Genomic DNA, 23,848 nt, shown 5'->3' with positions numbered 1-23,848 from the left:
ATTGGGTTGTTTTTTGAGGGTTTACTAGGGATTAATTTTTTGAGTTCCTTGAAATTCAAGTCCTTGTCTTCTCCTGTTCTACAGTTTTTCTATTTAAATTGTAAGCTATGTCCTTTTCCATGCAGAATCTTTTAAATTTGATGTAATCTCACTTATCACCCCCCCCTTTTTTCTGTATTTCTGGATTTTTACTTAGAATGTTTTGATCTGTGCCCAGGAAGCCTGATGTTTCCTCTACACTTTCCTGTAAAAGTTTCATGGTTTCTGGTCTTGCATTGAGATCTTTGATCCATTTTGAATTGATTTGGGTGCAAAGCAATATATAAGGATCTAGTTTCAGTTTTCTGCCTGTGTATATCCAGTTTGGCCAGCACCATTTGTTGAAGAAGCTGTATTTCTTCCAGACTTTCTCATATCGAATATTAGATGGCTACATGTCTGTGGGGTTATTTCTAGGTCTTCTATTCTGTTGCAATGGCCATTGAACCTATTTTTGTGTCATTACCAAGCTGTTTTCATTACTATGGTTTGAAGTTTGGTATTGTTATTCTTCCAACACTGTTCTGGCTGCTAAGGATTGCTCTTGTTATTGTGAGTCTTTTGTTATTCTATACAAATTTTCTGTTTGTTTTCTCTATCTCATTAAAGAATGTTGTGATTTTGATGGGTACTGCATTGAATCTGTAAATTGTTTTGGGAAGTATTGGCATTTTTATGATGTTAATTCTTCCAATCCAAGAGCATAAGAAATACAGGTTGCATATTTGTCTTCATTTGTAATATTCCTATACATCTATAAGCAAACATACTGGGTGTTAAGCAAGTGGTGATAGATGGATGAACTGAAGTGTAATAGACTCCATAGAGAGTTCCAGTAATTCTTCAGAAAGACTAAGTCAAAATCCAGCAAAACAAGAATCAAAGAATGGGTACTTGCAGAGAGAGAGAGGCAAGGGAGAGTGTTAGAAGAATGAACAGGGGAAGAGAGTAGATACAGATAGGAATGCATTTTATATATATATATATATATATATATATATATATATGTGTGTGTGTGTGTGTGTGTGTGTGTGTGTTTGTGTGTGTGTATGTGTATATATATATATATATATATATATACATATATACATATATATCACAGAATCGAGAAAAACAAGGGAAGTAGTAGGTTTAAGGGGCAGGGGAAGGTATTGAAGACGACAGATTAAGATGCATTGTATATATGAACTGCTTTGTTAAATGGCAAAAAATTCAATATATAACCTAAAAACTAAAAAAAAGTAAAGGAAGGGGCATGGTGGGATGGATGGGTGAGAATGTTCAAATGGGTGACATTGATCAAGAAGCACTGGAAGACCAACTGCATTGTACAAATTCTTAAAGGAAATAAAAATATTTTCAAAACTATTATGAACAGGTTGTATGTTGAAGTCAAAGAGATTATATTTAGAAATAGATCCATTAAGTAAGTAATAAAGGCTAAATGAAGTCATATGGGTGGTCCTCAATCTAATAGGACTGGTGACCATATAAAAATTAGGAAAAATTTGTGGGAGCTTAACAAAATAATAACCATGTGAAAGCAAAGAGAGCAGCCTCAGAAAGAGTTAAGAGTACTTCCACCTTGACTTCGAGCTTCTCATTTACAGATCAATGAGAAAATGAATTTTTGTTGTTAAAGCCATCCAACCTGTAAGAATTTGTTATGGCAACCTTAGTTAACTTATACAACATAGGTCTCAGATATCTGTAGAGAATGTGCTAGCTAGAGGGAATTTGTTATACTTTCTAACAAGAAATTATTTCCAACACGGAATTGCACTTCAGTTTCCTATTTATAGAAAGTCAGCGGTTTGTGTTTAAGTAGAAGAATATGGCATAAGGTCTGTTACGTACATGTTCTTCCCAAATTTATGCAAAACCACTGATTGATATTCATGTATTTTTCTTAAAAATTCATCAAATATATTTCAATAAAGGCAAAAGCAGTGGTAGTTCAGAAACTAAATTTTCAAAAGAATGGCTTTAGAACAAGAATAAAATATGTATCATGATACTTTTAAAAGTTGGTCAATTAAATTGTTGGTTTTAGATCTCTCCAATTTGTTGATGTAGGAACTCAGAGCTATAAACTTGCCTCTGAGTACTGCCTTTGCTGTGTTCCAGAGGAGCTAGGAATTTGTGTGTTCATTTTTGTTGACCATCATGCACATTTGAATTTCCTTTCTAATCTCTTCCATGACCCACTGGTGATTCAATAGTGTGCTGTTCAGCCTCCATGTGGTATAGGACTTTCTTTGGTGGCTTTTGATGTTGAGTTCTAATTTTATTCCCTTGTGGTCTGAGAGAATTCAGGGCATAAATGCTGGATAAGAAATGTAGTCACATACATTACTTTGTTCATGTAACTGTAACCCCTCTGTACAGTATTTTTACACTAAAAAACTTATTTAAAAAAGTTGGTCAAGCTAGTGATTTAATTTTTAAACAGTCTATTCTTTGATATAAGCAATAGAATTACAATATGCATAATTAAGTAAATTTTGGAGCCCTTTGAGTTTCCATTTATTTTTGAGGATGAACTCTACATTATTCTGGAGGATAATTGTTTTTCATTCATCAAATGTTTATAAACTTATTCCATGCTAGATTAATACAGGTAACTATTTAAAAAATTATAATAACTTTCATATCTTTCATAGTAAAAATGAAAGAATGAAAACTGACTTTGGTTTCATTTTTTCAAGATTATTCTAATGCATACATGTACAAGCAAGGGTACATGTCTTTAATTATTGGAAAATATACTACTTCATATGGCAATATGCAGCATGAGAAAATCCACAGACAGATATTGATTTGCACACCAGGGGATTGAAATTTATTTCAGCAGAAATTATTAAGAAGGTATAAGAACTTGGAAAAATATCCACAGTAGAGAATCTCAACCCTGGTTTCCAACATGAAAACCATGATGTAAATAAATAACCCTTGAGAAGAAAACATAGCCATAGTGCTTTATCTCTTCATTCCATTCAAAACAGGAGATTCAAATAAATTAAAAAAAATAATTATGAGTTGCATTACAAGAAATATTCCATTGTGAAAGACATGAGAGTTGTGAGCAGTATGTTTACAACAACTTCAAGAAAAGATGACCAAAGTTTCCAAATCTTCTTTCCAAGAATTTTTTCCTCTCAGTGCCTGAGTGTGTTGCATCTGCAAGTGGCTGGACATCTTTCACTCTAGGTCACTGTAGCATCTGTTCCTTTTAATCTGCTCCTCTGCAGTAAGATGTTTAGCCTGGTCCTCCATGCTAGGAAGTGCAGACTCCCATGCATGTTCAGTATTCAGAGAATCTGAACCTCCATATCCATCACCCTCAGTGTCTCCCATCTTTTCACTGCAGCGGTGCTTGACACCTTTCCCAAGTCCTCTTAAATACAAACAAGGCATGTTTTTGAGGTGATCGATGGAATCCATCAAATCACATTCAAAAATGTTCTCACTTTTCTTGGAAAAAGCAGTGATTTTCACAGAATTAGAAAAGAGAAAGCGTAAATTTCTGTTATTTGCATGGTTGTCTTTCACGTTTAAGAGGTTTTCTTCACAAGAGACTATGGAACTTTCACCCTGGAGGCCTGGATCTGAAGCTGACTGCTCAGGACTGCCAGCAGTCTCTCTGTCAGCGTCTTTCTCCAGAGCCGTACCTTGTACCTTTCTAGGATATGTCTTTTCAGACTCAAATATGCCAAGTAACTGAGAAATTCTAGATGTGTTTTCTAGTTTCTTAATGTGATGTTCACATGCAGCGTCATTTGCTTTATTTGACAGTGGTAGCAGATGAGGAAATCCTAAAACAGATGTATTACTCCTGCAATTGTTCAGATATGAGACTGCTATGTAATTGTTATTATTATTTTTATTTAAATTCTCTTTATAAGTTTCTGGTGCCACCTCATAATCAGTATTAGGAACCTGTAAAATGTTTGCATCATTAGATTCCTTAATGTTCTCATTTTTCTCCTTTACTTCACTCTGCACAACCATATTATGCCTGTCTTGAAGATCCACTTCACTTTTTCTCTTATTCTTCACCTCTTCAGCTTCATTCAACCTATCTTGCACATTCTTAGTTCCTTCCTCCTTTTCATCATTTCTTGCTTCATATATGTTCATTTCTTTGATTCCTGTCATATCCTCTCTCTGACACATGTGGGTGGGCTGCAGGTACGGTTGCAATAAGGAAAGATTAGCTTGTTCTTGTCCTTTCTCTTCCAGAGCTTTATTAAGTTCTATCTGTAGCTCATTTGTAAATTCTGAGGAAACAGAATTGGCCACTGGAGGTGGCCACTTAGGTTTTCTTATTTTAATTTCTTCTTTCAAGGGAAAGTCTTTCTTGGGCACCTCCCTGCAAGGAGGCCAAGTGATCTTTAACTTTCCTCTCTCCCCTAGTTTTCTCAAATCATCTTTATCATCAACATCTAAATGTTTATCAGAATCAAGGAACAGACTGTCTGCTGCAGTGTTTTCACACACATTTGGTTCTTCATTGGGAATAAAGTCCACTAAGCTGCTTTGATTTTTGCATTTCCATCGATCTTTATGCTGTTTATGTCCAAAGCCTTCATCATAGTTTCCTTTAGATTTAAAAAGCTGTTTCAAGTGAGGTTTACAGTATATTTGTCCATGAAGTGATGCATAATTTCCCAAACTGCCAAAAAGAAAAAAAATAATTAAACAGTGTCTCATGTATTTATTGCAATGCACAATAACTAGAAAATTACTTATTTTAGCCACATGCTCCAAACAAAAATTCACTTAGTAGCAATAGGAATAAACTTATCAATTGAACATTTCTGTTTGATGATAGGTACCACTGGTATCTTCCATGATACATGTCTTACCGGTTTCATAATTTCATGATGTATATGAAATATTGACATGATAGATATTATAGTAGAATGTACATGCCTTATACAATTATAATACTAATTTGTGCTAACTCAAAGATTGGTAAGGTGCTGCAGTTTTCAAAAATTTTATTAAGTGAAGTAAGCCAGGCCCAAAGAAACATAGGTCCCATGGGTTCCCTTATTTGCAATAACTAGTATATGTCTGGGACAAGCAGAAAAGGTCAAAAGCTATGTACATATGACCAGATAAGATGATATTACGTGAAATTAACTCCAAGATAGGGACACAAATAGTTTTTTCTTTCTTGCTATTGTTACTAAAGTATTTATAAGGTACCATGTGATTTTTTTTTTGTTTCTTTGTATGTTCCTCTCCCAGGGTATAACCCCTGTTTTGACTGTATTTGATGAAAGTATAATTTGGGGAGGGGAAGGGAAAAAACAAAATGTTTAAATAGGGATACAGGTTGACTCATTGTAACAATGAGACGTACAAGACACTGTTGAACAACTAACTTTACAATTTAGGTGGGCGGGGGAGGGGAGCATAGTGTGGAAGTGGCAGGGAAAGGATTGTAGGGTAAAAACAAAGGAGGAGGCAACAATGCTTGATAAGAAATGTACTCATTACCTTGCTCATGTAACTGTAGTCCCTCTGTACAGTATTTTCACCATAAAAAAACCTTAGAAAAATTCTTAAGTGATAGGAACTTTTTTTTTTCCAGAGCTGAGGACCAGACCCAGGGCCTTGCGCTCTCCAGGCAGGCACTCTGCCGCTGAGCTAAACCCCCAGCCCCACGAACTTTCTTGTTAACGAGATTTTGAATCTAGTTTATCAGGCCTCTTTAGGGTGATCAACAGAATACTAATTTAGTTCAATGAATATCACACCTAGAGGCAATAACACAACTTTGAATAACCTTGAATCTACTCGTATAGGATATGCAGGACTTGAAATTCATGGACGATATTGGCAACAAAACTGACAAGCAATATCTTATAAATACGTTAGAAACAATAGCCAGAAATAAAAGAAAACATTTAAATCCTTATCTTGGGGTTCATTTCGCTTAAGATCAACTTATCTGACCATTTCTGCTTGTCTCAGGCATATACTAGTTATTGCAAATAATGGAAACCATGTTGGTATAATTTGTGGAAGGGAAGGGAAAAACCAATTGTTTAAATAGGGATACAGGTGGACCCATTGCAACAATGAGATGTACAAGATGTTATGTCGAAAATGAACTTTAAAACTTTGGTGCTGGGGGGGTTAAGAGGAGGGGAAGAATGGGGGTGGGGGACTGTGGGGGGGAGATGGGAAGGGATGAGAAGGGGAAACAAAGGAGGAGGCAACGATGATTGATAAGCAATGCACTCATTACCTTGCCCATGTAATTGTAACCCCTCTCTACGGTATTTTCATAGGGCTAATGACAAACCACTGCTAGCCACAAGATGAACAAGGTGATTTCAACTATAGATGAAGCAGAAGGAGGAGTGAAGGTGTCTGATGGATCTAAAAATCAGAACCACTTCCAGTTAACACCACAGAGAGAAATTGTTACAAGTGAAAGGATTTTGTTATTTGAAGTAGGCAGAGTACCAAGGTACCATAATAGGAAAGAATGAAAAGCATGGGGAAGCTGAACTCTCAAAAAGGATCCCCTAGTATCCAGTTTTTGAAGATAAACTAAAGAGAGAGAAAATGTAAGAGGGGAATCGGAACAGGATAATGAAAGTAGATATAACAAAAGTGTCTGAATCAAGATAAGGGAGTGAAAATGAGCCAGAAAAATCCTGCAATTGTAGGCATCTTATTGTTGTTAGCTATGTATGAAAACTAAAATAGGTAGGTCTCTGAAATAAGTAAAGCCTTAAAATCCTGAAGAATTGGTAAAAATTATTTCTTATAATTATAAACAGCAAAATCTAGGAAAAACGCTATGTAAAATTATTCTAAGGAAATAAGACATGCTCAAAAATTAGAAAAAACTCCACTATTTTAATACAAGCTTAAATCTTAATAACATGATAAAAGTGGAAACAACACAAAAGTGACCTAAAAAAATTCACAAGTGACTTCAGAAATAAGAAAAAGTTAAAAATGTGGAAAAATAGAAATAAGAGAAAATATAGCCGGGCGCTGGTGGCTCACGCCTGTAATCCTAGCTACTCAGGAGGCTGAGATCTGAGGATCGTGGTTCAAAGCCAGCCCGGGCAGGAAAGACCGTGAGACTCCTATCTCCAATAAACCACCAGAAAACCGGAAGTGGCGCTGTAGCTCAAGTGGTAGAGCGCTTGAGCTGAAGAGCTGAGGAACAGCGCCCAGGCCCAGAGTTCAAGCCCCACGACCGACAAAAAAAAAAGAAATAAGAGAAAATATCTCATCAATAAAACTAAACAAATAAAAGAGAATGTTGAATAAACACAATAGTGCTTTAGAATAAATGAATAAAAAAATTAAGCACTGATAAAAAGAAATCATAAAATTGAAAGGATTTGGTGTATGGTGATTCATATTAAAGTGAGGAACAAATAAGCCATTGAATAGCCAAAAATGGTGTCCTGAAGAAGAAAAACCAAAGTAATAAAACACATTAAATACTGAATTCTATAATTAAGAAACTTCCTTAATATGAAAAATAGGTAATGACATTTTGAAATGATTGCATAATTGACATTATTGACCCAGAATGACACAAAACTAAGTACTAATTTAATAAATTACTAAACATTAAATAAAAAGAAAGTATATTAAGAAGAATAATATGTCCAAGGAAAATTTCCTCATCATCAGACTACTTCAACATTTTATGCCAGAAGAAAATTAAATAATACATTTAGAATACCTAGTGAAATAAGTGAAAGTTACAAGGATTTTAATTTAAAAGCTGACTTTTTGCCATAAGCATAGCAGACCAAGTATTACTAGTATGTGAGAATTTACTGTATCCATGAATATTTTATGAAGAATCTAGTAGAGAACAAGCCTTAATAAACACAATAATTACACAGATATCAACACCAGGATTATTGACAAGCATTAATAACTTACTTCCTGCAAACTAAGATTAAATGAGGCACAGAATTAAACATGACATGTATGGTCTGTATGATTTGAACAGTAGATATAGTACTATAATGTAAACAATAGAGAATGGATGAATGAGACTAAGGCCATGTCAAAAAGACTCAGGAGACATCTCAATTAAGCACTCACTGACCAGGGAGAGGACAATTTGGGCTTTAATAAGGTTAATTGTTATATTTGATTGAAACTAATCAAATATAGCTAAGTTCACGAATCTATAAGGATAGAAATATTTCTTAAACAATTGGTTACCTCCAAGGAACCATAAGAAACAATTAAATTATCTTGCTGGACAAATAATATGCTAATTGCTAAAAAAGGGAATAAGTTGATAATTCCATGAGCTTATTTTCCTTCTTATACCAAGTGTGCCACTGTGTATTTACTCAACTGTAATAGGAAGTGTGTTTGTAGAAGTATCCTAAGAAGTGACAAAGATAACAGAATTAGAACACAGCATTTTACAAACATCAAAAGGTGAATGTAGTTATTATGTCTCAACATTTGTTAAGATCACAGAATGAGAGATAAACAAACATGTATTTACTATGCTCTTCTCAACATTATCTTGAAGAAAGCATCAAGCTTGGATCTCACCCATCTAACAGTTTGGAACTGCAGAGGTTTAAGTCCTTAATAATACTCTGAGTGTTGTGAGTGTGAAATCAACAATTCTTGACAACCTACATGTCAAATGTCCTTAGACCTTTCCAAATAAATTTGAAGATAAAAATGGAAGGGAAATACATATACTATAAAAAGATTAAAAAGCATATCATTTTTTTGTTATTGTTGTTGGATGAAGCCTGAACTCTGGGCCTGGGACTGTCCCTCATCTCTTCAGCTCAAGGCTACCACTTGGGCCACAGTGCCACTTCCAGCTTTTTCTGCTTATGTGGTGCTGAGGAATCAAACCCAGGGCCTCATGCCTACAAGACAAGCACTCTACCAAAAGCCTCCTTCCCAGCCCCTCAATTTTGTTTTTAAGTGGACAAGGATAACCTGGTTCAAGTGGCTCATGATGTAATTCTATTATTCAAGCTGAGCTCTGAGGATTGTAGTTTGAAGCCATCTTGGATGAGAAAGTCTGTGAGACTTTTATCTCCAATTAATCACCAACAATAAGCTGTGGTTTATGACTCAAGTGGTAGAGGGCTAGCCTTGAGCTGAAGAGCTGAGGGCCAGAGCCCAGGCCCAGAGTTCAGGCCCCACCAAAAAAGAAAAAAAAAGGAAAGAAAAAAAGCTCAATGACAGTGCCTACACCTTGAGTTCAAGCCCCAGGACTGGCACACACATGTGTGCAAACACACACCCACACAATAGATAAGGCTAAAGCAGTTGTATTTATGATGGAGCACATAAAAGAGGCTTCTGGAGTGGCCAGAAAACTGTATTTCTTGACTTTAGTAGTAGTTGCAAAATACTCATTTTATAATAATTCTACGAGTGTGGTTTTGTTTTGGTTTTGGTACAATAGGTATGCTTCTTGAAATACCAGTTATTGAATATATGCTTTTCGGCTCCTCATTACATGTCAGTCTTTACTAGATATTGGGAAGATAAGCATTAACACAATGATGGGAGCAAATCTAATTATGTTTGATTTAGTGAAAGGATGCTGCAGAAAATAGGGGAAGGAGACTTTGCCTATCCAAGGGGTTGAATCAGGCTTCATGGCTTATATGGTCTCCTCTGATGTCTGAAGAATGAGTGGATATTGGCCTGGTCTCGAGCTGAAGAGTGGTGAGAACAAATTCTACAATCAGAAAAACAATACTGGAACCAACTAGATGTGAAATAGACAACTGATGGTTTGGGGAAAGAAAAATGTATTTATTCTGCTAGAAAATTATCATGTAAATAAGCTGTAGTACGAATGAAAGAGGTATTAGAAATAAACCGGGATCATATCCTGAATTGGATTGCTTCTCAATTTACTCTTTAATATTACTTTTTATTAGACATGGAAAGCTATTACATATTTTAAACACAGATGTGACCTCAAGATTGCATTCTAGAGAAATAATTTTGTGACGATGTGGATGTCACCATTGGGAAAGGTTGTTGGTATTGGTGTTAAGAAATACTGGAAAGACCACTTATGTAGAATGTAGAGTTATTCCACATGGAAGATGACGTGCTTGAAGAATAGCTAGACTATGAGGATGGAGAAATATGCACAGCTGGAGAAGTAATTATGAGTCCTATAATTACAGGGATTTGGTGATGGCTTGAATGTAGAAAATGAAGAAGAGAAGTGAATCAAAGATTACATAATGTGTTAGTCATTCAGTTAATATTAATGTCACTTACTGATATAATTGTGTAGAGACTTACACTGTCAGAGAAGCAACTTCAGTAGAGAGAAGATGAATCATATTAAGTTTGTCATACTGGGATAAAATACTATGTGGAAAAATATGCTAGTCCAAAATTATCAACATTTGATGCACAGAGGAGAAATCTGGCTAGAAGTATAGATTTCAGAGTCCTTACACCATGAATTATAATTTATGTCATGGGAATGGATAGGATTCAATAGAAAGAATAGAATAGGAACTGTAAGAAGAATAAATTCCCATAACAGGATTCTGGGGAAGTCTAACATGTTGTTACAAAGAGAGTCACCCACATAGGTGCTTTAGACAGAAAACTCAGAAATAAGAAAAAAAATATCCTGTGCTGTCATGGAAACCAAGGGAAAAGGATGTCACAATGAAGGATGTTTGACAGTGTCAATTAAAATCAGGAAAGCCAGAATCTGAGAGATTCACATCAGATTCAGCAAATAAGTCCCATTTTAGCATCTCAACCTACAGTCATACTGAGTGTCACATTAGTTTAAATGCGTTTTCTTCAAGAGATTTGGAAAATGTGTGCATTTGGAACTGTGTTGACAGGGTACTTCCATTGTTTTAGAGAATAAAAAGGTTCCTCTGATACTCTAAATTTTATTTTTAATTTATATATATTTTAGTTTTAATATGGGAAAACTAACTTTTCAGTGGCTATCATATTCAAGATTTTACTAGAAACACAGCTAGGTCTATTCAGTTAGAGACACATTCATCTTTTTCTTTATTCTTGCACATCAATGGAAACTGAGTAAGTATAGAAAGAGCCTATCCTACAAAGCAAAAATACTTATTATCTGCTCTGAACAGAAAATTATTACCAATTCCTTCTCTAGAGTTCAGACTTTAGACTAAAATGCGAATTTGAAAATACTGGATTCCACCATAATTTTGAAGTTTTCTTAGCCATGTAATTTTTATGTTTAAATAAAGGGTACCTCTTGATTTGATCAGAAAAGCAAACTTCCAAAAGGAGAAATGGTCTAGCTAACCCAAGTGATAAAAACAGAGCATGAGCAAATCCCTTTGTGCAGTGGTATTAACTGGTGATAGCAGCTTAATCTGGAAAATACTGCATCTCCCTAGAGATATGATATTGTGTGTACATTGAAAGATCTTTGAATATTTGTTCCATGGGGCACAAAACATTTTTACCTCAGTTTACTGTTGCAATGGTGACATCGAAAGCAGGACTTATGAAAACTCTGCTTGTCTGCTACTAGGCACTCCATTGGGTAAACTGTCTTTTGACAAAGTATACATATTTCCTTGTCTTGGAGAGGCAGTTTCTAAAAATAAAAATTTACAAAAGCTTGTATGTATTATATATATATATGATATATGACATATATATCTATCCTCAATTACAATGTTAAAGACATGAAAAAAACAAATATTTTAATTAGCCATGCAAATGAAGTGGAAAACCCTAAGACAATTATCTTCATGCTGCTTTTCTGAATGAAGACGATGTTGTCATTAGTTTGGAGGATCTGGTACAATGATCAAAATTAGTGTAATGTGTCAAATGTGTCTAAACATTAAAATTTCATTTTAAGTAATTATATATAAGCAAAATATCCTCATTACCATTTAATGTAATATCTCTATCTCTATCTATCTATCTATCCATCTATCTATCTATCTATCTATCTATCTATCTATCTATCTATCTATCTATCTATCTATCTATCTATCTATCTATCTATCTGTCTATCTATCTAAAACTCAGCCATGGAGAACCCTGAGAAAAAAACCTTATCATTTTAAGAAACTGAGCTTTCCATACATATATAGATTTATGATAACTTGTTCCAACATTGTCATTGTTTTGAAGCATTCTGGATAAATCTTTCTAAAGTACACAGCTATTTTTTTTTTGGGTCCGGTCGTGGGGCCTGAACTCTGAGCCTGGGTGCTGTCCCTCAGCTCTTCAGCTCAAGGCTAGCTCTCTAGCCACAGCACCACTTCCGGCTTTTTTCTTTTTGCTTATGTGGTGCTGGGAATCGAACCCAGGGCCTCAGGCATGCAAGGCAAGCGCTCTACCACTCAGCCACCTTCCCAGCCCCAGTACATAGGTATTTTTTAAGCCAAGGTCATTTTACATTTGTTTTATTAGTCTCTTATCAAGTTAGATTTGTGATACCAATACTTTTTAACTCTACATAATGGAACTGGAATATGTGAAAATTTTCAGGGGCCTTTTTCTCAATCTAAATGGCTTTAGATTTTAGTCTTTGGGGTCTCACATCTGCTTTTCATAGTTGTCGTATAATCCATCCCTTCTTTGTTCATGTAAGTGTTAATCTCTGTAAATAATAGTTGGTTACATGACTAACCAGTAATTGTGTTGTGGTTTACCACTGACACAGAAAGATGACTTAATATTCCTTTTGATCCTTATAGTTATCATGTGAGAATAATTAAGTTTTTACACTAGTTACCTGTAAGAGCAAGCATACTTATAGTCCTTTATAAAACATAAGTATAGTTTAGTGTCTTAGATACTCAGTCTACAGTAGTGAGAGTAATTTCTTGATTATTTGGTTCTGGGGGAACAAATTTTTATATTTAACAGTATTTATTTTTATTTTCTATGTTTTTAAGTGATGTTAGCAGAAAATGAACATTTGAAATTAATTAGACAGCATTGTTTAATTATATCAGAAGCAGTCTATTAAGAAACCATAGTAACCCAATAAACTAGATACTTGTGTTACAAATAAAAGACAAGCATAATTATGAATTTCAGCAGTTCTTATTTTTTAAGCTTACTATTCTTACAACGTGTCTAATAGAATGGGCTATATTAAGGATGCACATTATGTCAAATACATCTACCATGAAGAGTCATTAGTTGTAAAAAGCAGTGAAATACAACAAAATCAGCTCTATTTTCATGTTAAAAGTCCATGTCATGAGATTATATGATTTAATTTTCACATTTTTGGACCTAATCTAGTTTCAATATGTATTTTTTATGTTCATCTGTAAGGTCAAATTAGTTGTAACTTAATCTGTCTTTAGGAAGGTAAAAAAATCAGTTAGGAAACCACACATATAACATCAGAGAAAGATAAACTTTATCTAAATCAGTACCGGTGAAATATATAAAATATCTACTCCAAGTCTACACTTATACCAGAGATACATATCAATTTAAAAAAATCGTTAACATGTGAGCCCTTTCTTGGATTACTAAGTCGTATTAAATTTAGTGTAGAAACCAATTAAATATGCCATTAAAATTCATCAATATTAGGCCAAAGAATTATCACCTAATATTGTCCTAAACAAATAAGTGAAATAATAATGCCCTGTAATCTAAGCTACTTATGTATACGGTAGTGTAATTACTAATCACAACAACTATTTACGTATTTGCTATGTAATGCAAAGCCTCATTTACCTTGACAAATATAGGTTTTAATATTCTATTTGATAGGTTTTATTATTCTCACACAATGCCATTGGAAAGAAAGCAGACTGAAGAAGGTATTAGTGTACAGGGGAGACCATTAGTTTTAGGATGCCATACGTGGTTATTTCCACACAGTTAGTTGCGAACCATGCAGGGAGAGCTGTAGGTGGGTTAATCGCCCTTCCCGCTCTTCAGGCTCCTTTACCACTTATAAAGGCAGACTCCTGGAAAGCGCTCCTCATCTCCGTGGTGGATACATCTGATGCTTTATATCCCAGGCTTTCAAAAACCGTCCCACTTTCCTGCCATGTCTCTTGAAAATCCCTCCTGCGTTCTTTAGGTGAATCAGCGATATCTAAGATGTGGCCAGCGATAACATCTTCATAGGTTGGAGGAGCGTGCTTGAAGTCGAGGGCTGACTTGCCAGCCTCTGACCTAAGCGATGAGGACGCTGTCATTGAGCCCACAGTTTGGCTCTCAAAGGTCTCAATGCCTGAGAAGCGTTCGCTCACAGACCTCGTGTCAGAGCAAACCCTGGGCTGCTGCACAGAAACTGTTTCTTGCCGTTCCCTAGGCTGTTTGTAAGCAAAGCCTGCAAAATGACGGTTTAGTAGAGATCCAAATTCGTCCTTACAGAATGCACGACCCTCTTGTTGTCTGTTATGGTGTGCGTCTCCATTGGCATAGACTCTCTTCTCTGATTTTGCTTCAAAAACTGGGCCATTCTCAAATTCCCTGAACCATCTGTCCATTTCATTTTCACGCTCCTTGACGAAGTTCTCGGCCCTTTGAACCGTTCGATTGGCAGCTTCATATCTCTGGGTGTGTTCTGACAGGCGAGGCCCCTCGACCCTGCGGATGATTTCCACCGCGTCGTAGCTCTGGCTATCAGGCATGAGGCTGTCCCCGGCATTGACTCCATCCTTGTGAACATACATCTCCCTTTGCTCTACTCTCCTCACTTCCTCCTGAGCTCCCACGGATTCCCTGAAGGATCCACTGCCCACAGGATTTACATGTACAGGTATGGTGATTGTAGGTGGAGAGTCCCCACCTCGCTTCTCTATCTTAATTTGACGACGCAGAGTTGCAGGAGACATGACAATTTCAGACCTCTTCTCTACAATTGGAACTGGGGTCACTGGAGGACCTGGGATGGTCCCCCTGGATAACTTTGCCGTGGTGTCTTTGAGTTTGACAAGTTGTTCAGAGCGACTCCGGGGTGGAGAAGGGGAGGTGTTTGCTTTTTGAGTTCCAGGTGTTTGCACCATGGATCCTCTTGGTGAGGGTTCAGGACAGTTCTCCTTTTTAGAGGCTTGAGAAAGCTCTTCCTTGGAGGATGTTTCTGGTCTTCGAGTGGATTCAATCGTTATGAAAGTGGGTGATGGTGGGGGAGTTTTTAAAGAGGGAGGAGAAATCTTGCTGTTCTCTAGCTTCCTTTCCTGATGTTTTTGTTCATGATCTTGAGCAATTGCTTCATGATGCGTTTCTACTTGATGGTGAGCTATTTTTTCTTCTATGATTTTATGTTCTTTCTGTTTCCTGTTTATATTAGAGTTGGCATTAACATTCAGCACTTTGAATGATGTGTCATTAAGGCTAGCAGGCTTATGCCTTCTTGTTTCCTGCTTTCCTGATTTGGAGGCCATCATGGCGGACTGAATTATATCTTCACAGGACACAAGCCTGTCTTCAGCTTGGGTTTTAATATGCATTATTTCTTCTTTGATTTTTTCTAAATTATTCTCCATGGACATCTGAATCCCATGGTCTCTTCTTTCTTCACTTACCAGCCAGGAGGGAATAATATTTAACAGTGTCTGAAAGGTTTTAAGACTGTTTTTATTTGGTTCTGCTTCAAACTGTTTTATTCTTGACAAGACCTCTTGTATTTCTTCACGTTTTCTCAAGAATTCCAGTATATTTATGGCAGCTTTTCCATCTTCCTGCTGGGATTCTTTCACAGAGGAAAATGAAGATTTGTTCTGTGTAATCTCTTGCTTTGAATCTTTAGTCTCAGAAAAGACTTGTTTCTGTGGTGTGTCCTTGCCTCTGACACATTTTGTTTCCTGAAGTGTATTATACGGTGTGGACAATTTGTTATGTTCAGCTGTACTTTCAGAAGTCTGCATTTGTGTTTGCTGAAAACTCCTAGTCTGTGACTCAACATCAGTCATTTGTTGTTGTACTACCTTTGGTTCTGACTTTTTCTTCAAACATATTTGTTGTCTTTCATCTATTAATCTCTGTTCATTTAGACTCATTATTGATAGTCCCTGATTATTTCCTTTATCCCCTGGAAGCTTCTCTCTCACAGATTGCCTAAATTCACTTGTCATCTCAGCAGTTTTCTGGAGGTTGCTGTCATGACATTTCTCTGCAGATTTTGAAGGCATTGATACTGTCATTCTTTTTTCCTTCTTAGGTAGTTGACGATATTTTTCAGCCACAGACTCATTTTTGTATTCTGTGCTTGTTTGAGTTTTCTTAGTTTCCTGATGCAGTTGTTTGGTAGTGGTCTGAGCCTCAACTTCAGATTGTTTTATGCAACTTCCAAAGCTGTGGTCTGTTTCATTCAATGGAGTTGGAAGTTTAATGGTTTTGACTTTGAAACTTGGAGAAACTGCCTTGCATTGGGACAAGCGGAACTGCTTCTGATACTTCTCCTGTTGTATTTGCTGTGCCCAGGGTTCTTGTTGAACCTGGTTAATTTCACAAGCTGAATTCAATTGTACAATATCCCTTGAGTTCTGTAGAACTTCCTTTTTCATATTACTTTTATCTTTGGAGGCTGCTAGAACATCCTGGAGCTTCTTGGTAGCAGCTGTCACTGCTGAAGTCATGGAGTGTTGGCTGTCAGAGCATATGTCTAGAACTGCAGCATTGCTTTGGGAATCTGGGTTGAATTTGACCATAGGAAGCTCTGTATCCATTCTGGCTAGAGAGTCCTCTGTGTTTGTTGTTTTTATCAGCATTTTCTTCTCCAACTCAGATACACTTTGATTTTGGCTTTCTGCTTTGACAATGTTGTAATGAGAATTCTCCTGTCTCTGCTTTTCAAGCTCATTTCTTTGTTGTTTGTATTTTTCTTCTGCAATCATTAAAGGTGTCTTAAATTTTCTCACATAAGGCTTTGGACTTTGTTGTTCTGAACTTGATGGAAATGAGTGGGATTTTATGAGAGGTGCTGTCTCTTTTCCTTTGATGACTGAAGATGTTAGAACTGACTGTGAGAGAGACTTGACAGAGTCAATAGATAGTTGTTTTCTTTCATCAAGACTCTTTCTGAGTACCTCCTGATTTGTCTCTCTGTGTTCCCAGCCAGTTGCCATCATTGTTTGTTTCTGATGCTCTGAGAGAGTAGTTTTGCTTTGCATATCAGATAGAGAACTTTCCGATTCAACTTTTGAGGAAAGATAGTTCATTTTTGCTTCAAGTTGCTTCGGTAGTTTGGGTTTGGGCAACGTGGGTGGTGGTGATTTTCTTCTGGTGATTTTCGCCTGAGAATGAGTTTGCTGAGATCTTGAGGCTTCTTCTGGGGAATATCGATGCATGAATGCTTCACTCTGCTTTTCTGGAACAGAGGTGGAAAGAGGATGTGCTGATTGAGATGGAGCGGGAGAAGGGGGAGAGGGAGGAAGCATGGATAGACATTCTCTTTCAGATTTCTCACCTACTGGTGGAGGAGGAGGAAGAGGTAGGCCAGGGACACTTTCAAAGTCAGTTCTTATCTTCTCGGTGGATGATGAGGGAGGAAACTCATTTTTTTCATGCAACAGCATTAAAGCAGGTGGAGGAGGAAGAGGAAATTCAATTTCAGATGATGCATTGGAAGGCGGAGGAGGAGGTGGAGATGGAGGTGGAAGGGAGCACTCACTTTCTTTTACATTATTTTCAGGGTTAAGGTTGATTGGATTAAAAGACCTTTCCATTGCCATTTTTAATTCTTCGGAAGTATTTGTCTTCATTAAAAAGTCCTGGCTTTCCAGATGGACATCGGTTTTGTGTTCTTTGTCAGTTACCTTGAATTTATTGTAATGTTTACTGTCGGTTTTCACTTCTGTTACATTTGATATGTCTTGATTTACAGGCAAAGGTCGAAGGTTCATGTTATTTTTCTTTGTATCTGCATTAGAATATTGATTTTCTCGCTTGAAGAGAGTGTGGTTCTGAAAGTCCCTTGTCACCTCATATTTTTCTCCAACTGGCTGGTTGACTGGATGCTGGCTGGGACTGCATGTGCAGTTTTGAGTCTCTATCGATAATTTAGCATTTGTGGTATTTTTAGGAGCCCATGAATGGGAAGCCTCAGTCTTTTGATGGTTATTCTTCATTTTGCAGTTTTGAATGTGTTGTGTTCCAAGTGTTTTATCAATACACTGGGTGGAGTTATAGATATCATCCTTTTGGAGGTTTCTCATAGTCTCTGTTTCCATAGCCTTTTGGTTTCTCTTCCTTGGCATAGATGAGGTTAATTGTTTGTTCATTTGCTCATTGTTAAGTTGCTGTTCGGTGGTGGTCTCAGTCCAGACACCTATTTCATCACCTCTTTCCAACACATTTGCCATAGCTTTGTATTGTGAATTACCTATTCTTCTAAGGCTTTTCTCAAGAGCATCATTGTTTTGTTCACGATCTATGACTATCTTTACAGTACCTTTTGGGGCACTTGGAATAGTAATGTCAGTTCTTCCTTTCGTTAAAATCCCATGACCAGTGTTGCCTGTAGTTTCTTTGGCAATGTCTGCTTCCACTTGCCACGCAGTTGCTGGTTCCAATAGTCCTGGCCTTGGCTGAAAAACACTTTTTTGGTCCCTCTGTTTAGCCATCTGATGAGTCTCTGTGTTCTCCCTTTCTGAGAACCCTACCATTCCAGTTTGGACATTCTTTTTCATTATACCTTCTTTATTTACCTCTTTGAAAGCTCTGTGTGCTTCTTGCAAAGACTTTAATGATATTTCAAGATCATCTCGAATAATCTCCCTTTTCAGGATTTCTGTCTTGGTATTTGTAGCCTTTTCAAGGCACTCAATAGTTTGCTCAATGTCTGGAGGGTTGACATTGGACTGTCGATTTGATTCCTTCCATCTGTCACTTGATTCTTTGAGTGACTTCAGTGTGGCCATCATGTCACCTTTTATAATTTCTTCCGTTTTAGCCACTGTTTTTTTATTTATAGCCTGGTTGAGGGAATTCAGGGTTGATTTCAGATCATCTTTTATAATTTCTTCTTTGGGTATCAGATCAGATGTACTCTGAGGCTCTGTCATAAAAACTTTAACTGTATTCTGGACATCTCCGGGGATGATGTCAGTTTCATTAACAGTTCGTTCAACCTGAGGCTGCCTTTTCTTTAGTAACAGTTTTGTCCCCTCAACATCACCAGAGATTATTCCATCCTCTTCTTCCAGCTTCCTAGTTGTTAATGCTTCATCTGAACCTGTCTGGAGTTGTTTGAGATAATCCAAAGCTCCTGTTTCTATGCATGTTGTGAAAAATTGAACATTTCCTCTCTCAGAAGTGTCAATTTTAGCCCTTTCAGAGACTTTGCTATTTGATGCAGAGGAGACTAAATGGTGAATAGTATGTTTCACATCACCTCCTATTACTTCTTCACGCTTGATTGTGTCATTAGGATTTTCATGCAGAAGACAATAGATTGTCATGTTAATATCTCCTCTTTCATCTTCCTGAATTACAATCCCTTTCTTTGCTGACTTTTCCTCTGAGAACAGGTTTTTTATGGCTTGTTGTACATCACCTCTCACTATCTCTTCCTTTTCAGCATGAAATTTTGTTGATGTATTTAATAATTGTGATTTGGTCAAGTTAACATTTCCTTTCTCCTCTTCACTAACCAATATCTTATTTTTTATATAGTCTCTTTGGGAAAGCAAATTCATGACTATATTTCTGAGATCAACTCTGATGACCTCTTCTTTCTGTATCTCAGGAGATGTCTGGTTCATTAGCTTGTATTTTGCCATTCGGACATCCCCAACTTCATCAGCTTCTATGATAATCCCAGGAGACTCAATAACTTTTTGAGAGTAAAGATCTGCTAGTGTTTCTTTAATGCTTTTGCCAATAATCTCTACCCTTTCAATCCGATTTTCACTGAAGGCATGCATAGGTGTGGTTTCAAATAGCCAAGTAGTTGTCTTCACATCAGAAAGAGGAATTTCTTCCTTGGTCAGTGTTGTGGTGTTTTCATCTGTTTCCTTAATAGAATCCAACGTTTGGTTTTCAAAAAGCCACACTGCCTGCTTCACGTCACCCTTCTGCATTTCTTCCTGGGTGACTGTCTTGACATTTTTGTATTCTGACCCTTCTCCTCTCAGCTCCTCCATAGTGCGGGTTTCGAATAACCAGGTGGATGTTTTAACACTGCCCTTTTGTATTTCATTGACACTTACTGTTCTTATATAATTATTCTGACCACCATGTTCAGACTCAAAGAATCGTTTGCTTGACTTCACGTTGCCACCTTGAATATTATCAACAGTGGGCACAATATTGTGTGATTCTTCTGAAATCTGATCCAATGGCTGGGTTTCAAATCTGTATCTGACAGAACTAACGTCTCCTTTCTGAATATCCTCTTGTGTGACTGACTTAATAACATACACATTTCCTGATTCATTAATTGAGTCTAGAGGCTTTGTTTCAAAAAGCCACCTTGTTCTCCGAACATCTCCATGAATTACTTCTTCTTTTTTCACAGTTGTTACTTCATGATAACAGCCTTCTTGATCCTGAATAGCATATAGAGGCTGGGTTTCAAATAGCATTCTGTAATTTTTTACATCACCCTTTATTGCTTCATCAGTGATTGTTTTCTTGGTGCTGATATAGTCAGATTCTTTTTTAATCTCATCTAAAGAATAAGTCTCAAAAATAAAGCATCCCCTTCTCACATCTCCACCTTGTATGTCTGTCACTGTCTTAACCAGTCCGTCACCTTCTTGACTTTCTTTGATCAAATCAAGAGGTTGGTTTTCAAACAGCCACCTACAGTTTAAAACATTGCCTTTCTGAATATCTTCAGATTTTAGAGTTTTGATTTGTTTCAGAACTTCTGCTGAACTAGAACTGATGGAGTCTAAAGACTGACTTTCAAATTTATACGTCATGCTGGAGACATCCCCAGCTTGGATATCCATTTCCGGAGGCTTGATTTCCTTTCCTTCCTCTCCTTGTATGCTGTCCAAATTTTCTGTTTCAAAAAGAAGACATGCTGTACGAACATCGCCACCATGAACATCATCCTGTTTCACAGTTTGCAATTTTGCAGTTGTTTCAGAGTCATTTTTTATGGTATCAAGTGGCTTAGTTTCAAAGAGCCAAGTACAAGTTTTGACATCTCCCTTATGAATTTCCTCTCGGTCAGTCATTAATGAAACCTTTTCGTAAAGAGATTCCATTGGCTGGGTTTCGAAAAGCCATTTACAGGTCTTGACATCACCTTTGACAATATCTATAGCTTGCTCAGATTTGCTGTCTGTTTCTTCTATGTTATTAAAATATTTAATTGAATCAAGAGGTTGGGTTTCAAACAACCATTTAGCAGATTTCACATTTCCTGCCTGCATTTCTTGGGCAGATATTCCTCTAATTATCTGAAACTTATGAAGACTTTCATCAAACTGGTCAATGGGCCTTGTTTCAAAAAGCCATCTGCAACTTCTCACATCACCTCGTAGGATTTCTTCTTGTTGGACTGTCTTTACTTGATGATATTGTCCAAGATGATCTTGAATAGCATACAGTGGTGTCGTCTCAAAGAGAGATTTATTCCATTCCACAGAACCTTGTGTGACTCCTTCCACTTCTATTTTATGTGATGCATCAAGTTTAACTAAGTTGTTCGATTCAAAGATGTGTGTATATTTCCTGACATCTCCTCTGTCAACTTCTTCAAGTTTCACTGTATGTGTGTACTCTTTTTTATTTTCTCTGATCTCTTCCAGCGGTTGGGTCTCAAAAATCCATTTTTGATGTCTAACATCTCCTCTTTCTTCTTCAGAGGCAGTGATTTTTTGAAGCTTCCCTACATCAGCACTGTCTTTTATAGCCTCTATTGGCAGTGTTTCAAATAGGTGCTTGGTGGTTTGTACATCACCCCCTACTATCTCTTCAGGTGATACAGGCTCTGCCTCAGAAACTTCTTTTAGAATGTCTAATGGCTGTGTTTCAAACATCCAGCACTTATGGGACACATCTGCACCTATTATTTTTTCTTTTTCAGTGATGACCTCTTCTGACTCTTCTTTGATTTTCTCCAGAGGTTGAGTTTCAAATAACCACTTTGCCTTACTCACTCCACCTTTGACATTTTCTTCCATAGATATTCCCCGGACAACTTTAATTTCTGTGATCTCCTTGTTAATTGTGTCAAGGGGCTGTGTCTCAAACATCCAACGTGCTGTTCTTACATCGCCCTTTTCAATATCTTCTCTGTGAACGGTTTTAATCTCTAGCATTTGACCAAAATCATCTCTAAGAACATATAATGGTTGGGTCTCAAAACATTTGATACTTCTCTTAACATTCCCTTTAATTTCTTTGAGCTCAGACCTGAGTTGCAATAAGTTAACCTCATCTACGGAATGAAGTTGTCCAAGTTGATCCAGTTGTTGGGTCTCAAACATATATCTGACGGTCTTAACATCTCCTCCCACTATGTCCTTAGTAACCATTGATGTACCTTCTTCTTGACTTTGATGCATTTTATTCATTGAATCCAAGGGCCTTGTTTCAAACATCCACCGGGCTGTGCGGACATCACCTTTGGCTAGCTCAGGAATTTTCTTAGCATTTACTTCAGTGACAGAAGAAGGGATGCTCAGTGTATCTATGGGCTGTGTTTCAAACATCCATGTAGTGTACTTCACATCGTTGCCAGCAATGATTTCGTGGTCAGCAGTATTGTTGGAAACATTACCTGGCTCTGGAGAATGATTGTGGATAGAATCTAGTGGCTGATTCTCAAAGATCCATCTTATGGACTGCACCTCCCCTTTCAGAATTTCATTCCACTCCAAGTATTCTCTATCTGAATTCAGATCTTTCTGAGACCTGTCATTTGTGTTTTCAAAAACATACCGGGCTTGCTGCACATCTGCTGTGGCCGAGTTCCCCGACTCCATTTGGCTAGATACAATTTCAGAAACCTCATTGATATAAGCTTTCTCTAAGTTTTTTCTTAACTCTGGATGGATGTGTTTATATAATCGATTCAATTCATACAAATTTCTTTGTTTGGAATATAAATCTTTGGGGATTGGTAGTTTGCTTGGAAGGCTGGGGAATTCAGGGGACTGGGAAAATGCTGTCACATCTATTGGAGTTTGAAGTGCATCAGGTGGGGGAGGAGGAAATTCTTCCATTTTTCTTGAAAGTGTGGCGTTAACTTGTGCAGACTTTGAGGAAGAAACACCACATTCGCTGTAGGTTGAAGCTGATGTTTCCTTCACCTGGCTACTTGATGTGTAAGAAGCAGAAGACGTGCCCACAGCTGATGACGGTTTAAAAGTTGCTTCATGTTCACTTTTGATCTTTAGGGAAAAGAAAACCAAAGTTTTAAAGATGAGTACAGTGAGGTGCTACCCTCATACAAACAGGACCACTGTGATATCTTCATTGGAGAAACAGGTAAAACACTGAATCGAAATACATAAAGACACTCTTTCCTGCTTTTACTATAATCCATGCAGATAAAGTCTAATGCATCAGTGCTCAGTACTTTAATATATCCCCCCTTACTAAATGTACTGTGCAGTGATCTACAGGGAAATAGTAAAGTCTTGAAGTTCTTTTGAGGGTTTTTTCATTATATTTGGAATTTGAAACAGAACGGAATAAGAATCTGACATTTAAAGCTGACTTAATTACTTTATCTAATGTTAGTTATAGACGTTATAGCATACATCTTTTTTTCTTTCCTCATTTGATGAATTGAAAAAGCTTTTACTCTGCTTGTTTTCTCATGTAGATCAATATCTTCCTTATGGAACAGAAAAAGTGTTAGTTTTTCTTGTGGGAGAAAATGTCTTGTGATTCA

At 36.9% G+C, this 23,848-nt stretch overlaps 1 protein-coding gene across 1 annotated transcript in view; it reads right to left on the bottom strand.

Annotated features, from left to right (window-relative positions):
- Window positions 1-11,558: 11,558 nt before the first annotated feature.
- Xirp2 (xin actin binding repeat containing 2) overlaps window positions 11,559-23,848 on the bottom strand; it is a 266,365-nt gene continuing 254,075 nt past the window's right edge. Inside the window, exons 8-9 of the mRNA XM_013028501.1 lie at window positions 13,991-23,342; window positions 11,559-11,653 (exon numbers count right to left, since the gene is read on the bottom strand). Of these exons, the coding sequence (XP_012883955.1) occupies window positions 11,559-11,653; window positions 13,991-23,342 (9,447 nt within the window). The remainder of the gene's footprint in view (window positions 11,654-13,990; window positions 23,343-23,848) is intronic.

The sequence above is a fragment of the Dipodomys ordii genome, unplaced genomic scaffold (assembly GCF_000151885.1).
Source record: "Dipodomys ordii isolate 6190 unplaced genomic scaffold, Dord_2.0 Scaffold5, whole genome shotgun sequence".
NCBI lineage: Eukaryota > Metazoa > Chordata > Mammalia > Rodentia > Heteromyidae > Dipodomys > Dipodomys ordii.
The sequence above is the reverse complement of the archived record's forward strand: the minus strand, read 5'-3'. Positions and strand labels throughout refer to the sequence as shown.